The sequence below is a fragment of the Aplysia californica genome, unplaced genomic scaffold, assembly GCF_000002075.1.
Source record: "Aplysia californica isolate F4 #8 unplaced genomic scaffold, AplCal3.0 scaffold00615, whole genome shotgun sequence".
Lineage (NCBI taxonomy): Eukaryota > Metazoa > Mollusca > Gastropoda > Aplysiida > Aplysiidae > Aplysia > Aplysia californica.
In genome coordinates this window covers 277,582-278,961 of record NW_004797885.1, presented here as the reverse complement: position 1 = coordinate 278,961, position 1,380 = coordinate 277,582, and the positions used below count along the sequence as shown (strand labels likewise).

At 44.9% G+C, this 1,380-nt stretch overlaps 1 protein-coding gene across 5 annotated transcripts in view; it reads left to right on the top strand.

The window, feature by feature from the left end:
* Nucleotides 1-1,380, top strand: part of LOC101861687 — a 50,335-nt gene that overhangs the window by 18,365 nt on the left and 30,590 nt on the right. For 4 of the 5 annotated variants that reach the window (XM_005107612.3, XM_005107610.3, XM_005107609.3 and 1 more), the window contains one exon: nucleotides 483-581. The exons of the other annotated variant lie outside the window; for it this stretch is intronic. In XM_005107612.3, coding sequence (XP_005107669.1) covers nucleotides 483-581 — 99 coding nt within the window. The remainder of the gene's footprint in view (nucleotides 1-482; nucleotides 582-1,380) is intronic. 5 annotated transcript variants of the gene reach the window in all.

Here is a 1,380-nt window from a genome sequence, read left to right as displayed (position 1 = left end):
GGGGGGGAGAAGGGAAACATGAAAAAAGGATAACTCTTGTGAACGACGAACATTATGATTTCTTTATCTTTCTCTCGCCCACTTTGTAGATCTATCTGTCAGTCTCCCAGTCTCTTTCTCTCCAACTGACTGTCTGTAAAGCTTTATTACAGAAAAGTCATCATTTTTATCGCGATAGGAAGAAAAGTGAACACCATACACCTTCTACTCACCCCCCCATGTCTCCTTCCACCACGAACCTTCCCTCCCCCTTTTAAAATTGTGTTCGGTGCCCGTGGTGATCTACCCGTTCACTGCAACAATATTGACGCCCTTCTTTCGGGAGTTAGATCTAGTGAGTGGCTTTCAAAACTATTACTATGACTTAGACTGGAACTGCCAACTCTTTAGGTCCCGGCTCAGACGCCTTTCTGTCAGGAGTTAGTGAGTGGCTTTCAAAAGCATTACTAGCATAACCTAGACTGGAACTCCCAACTCTGTAGGTCCCGGTTCAGTGACGGGCAAATCCCCGGCCACAAAGCGCGGGTTTCACGACTACGACTTCATGTCGGCGCTCACCGAGACACCGTCCGACACCAGATGTGAGTATCGTTTGGAACAAACACACCCTAACCATGACGAGTCTGCTTCATAACACTTTGGTTGTTTTGTTGTTTTTTTTGGCTTACACCTGCACCCCCACCCCCTGCCATCTCCTCCCTTTCCTTTCACCCCCTCCCCTTCCCTTTCCATTCTCCCCACCCCTTAAAAAATTCTTTGGTAAGAGTTTTAGGGCACCCACAACTGCACAAGGTCATATTAAGAGCGCTCCTTCTTTTTGTGTGTGTGTGGCTGTTGAACACCTTCACCACCCTTCTTGTCCTGCTCACTCCACCCATCCACCCCCCCTTCCTCCGTACTCCCCCTCCCCCCACCCACCCACCTCAAACCCGAGACAAGCAACAATTTGAACATCAGCTAATTTAGCAGGTAGGCTAACATAATAAATAATAATCATCACCATTACGAACGGCAACATTAATAGAGACAATGTATAATAATGTAAGTTATAGGAGCAGCAGCAACCACAACAAGTAGCCCCTTTTAATTATGCATCATCAAAACATTTTGAGGTATATTTTAAACATTAACGTTTTCTGCCAAGCTGACTGCCTAGGTTTTGTTTTCTTGGTGAAGGAAACTTTCTATATACCGGTAAGGAGTGCTTTGATTAATTAAGAAACAGCAGCACAAAAACAACATGTGCGTCTTCCTGGATTAACAGGGGAAGCTACCCAGTTATCCATACTAGTTTGGCATCAGTTAGCGGGGCTTTATTCAAGAGAAATCTTGCTAATATTTAAGTAGCATTAAAGTGCATGCATGATAACCATTTGACCC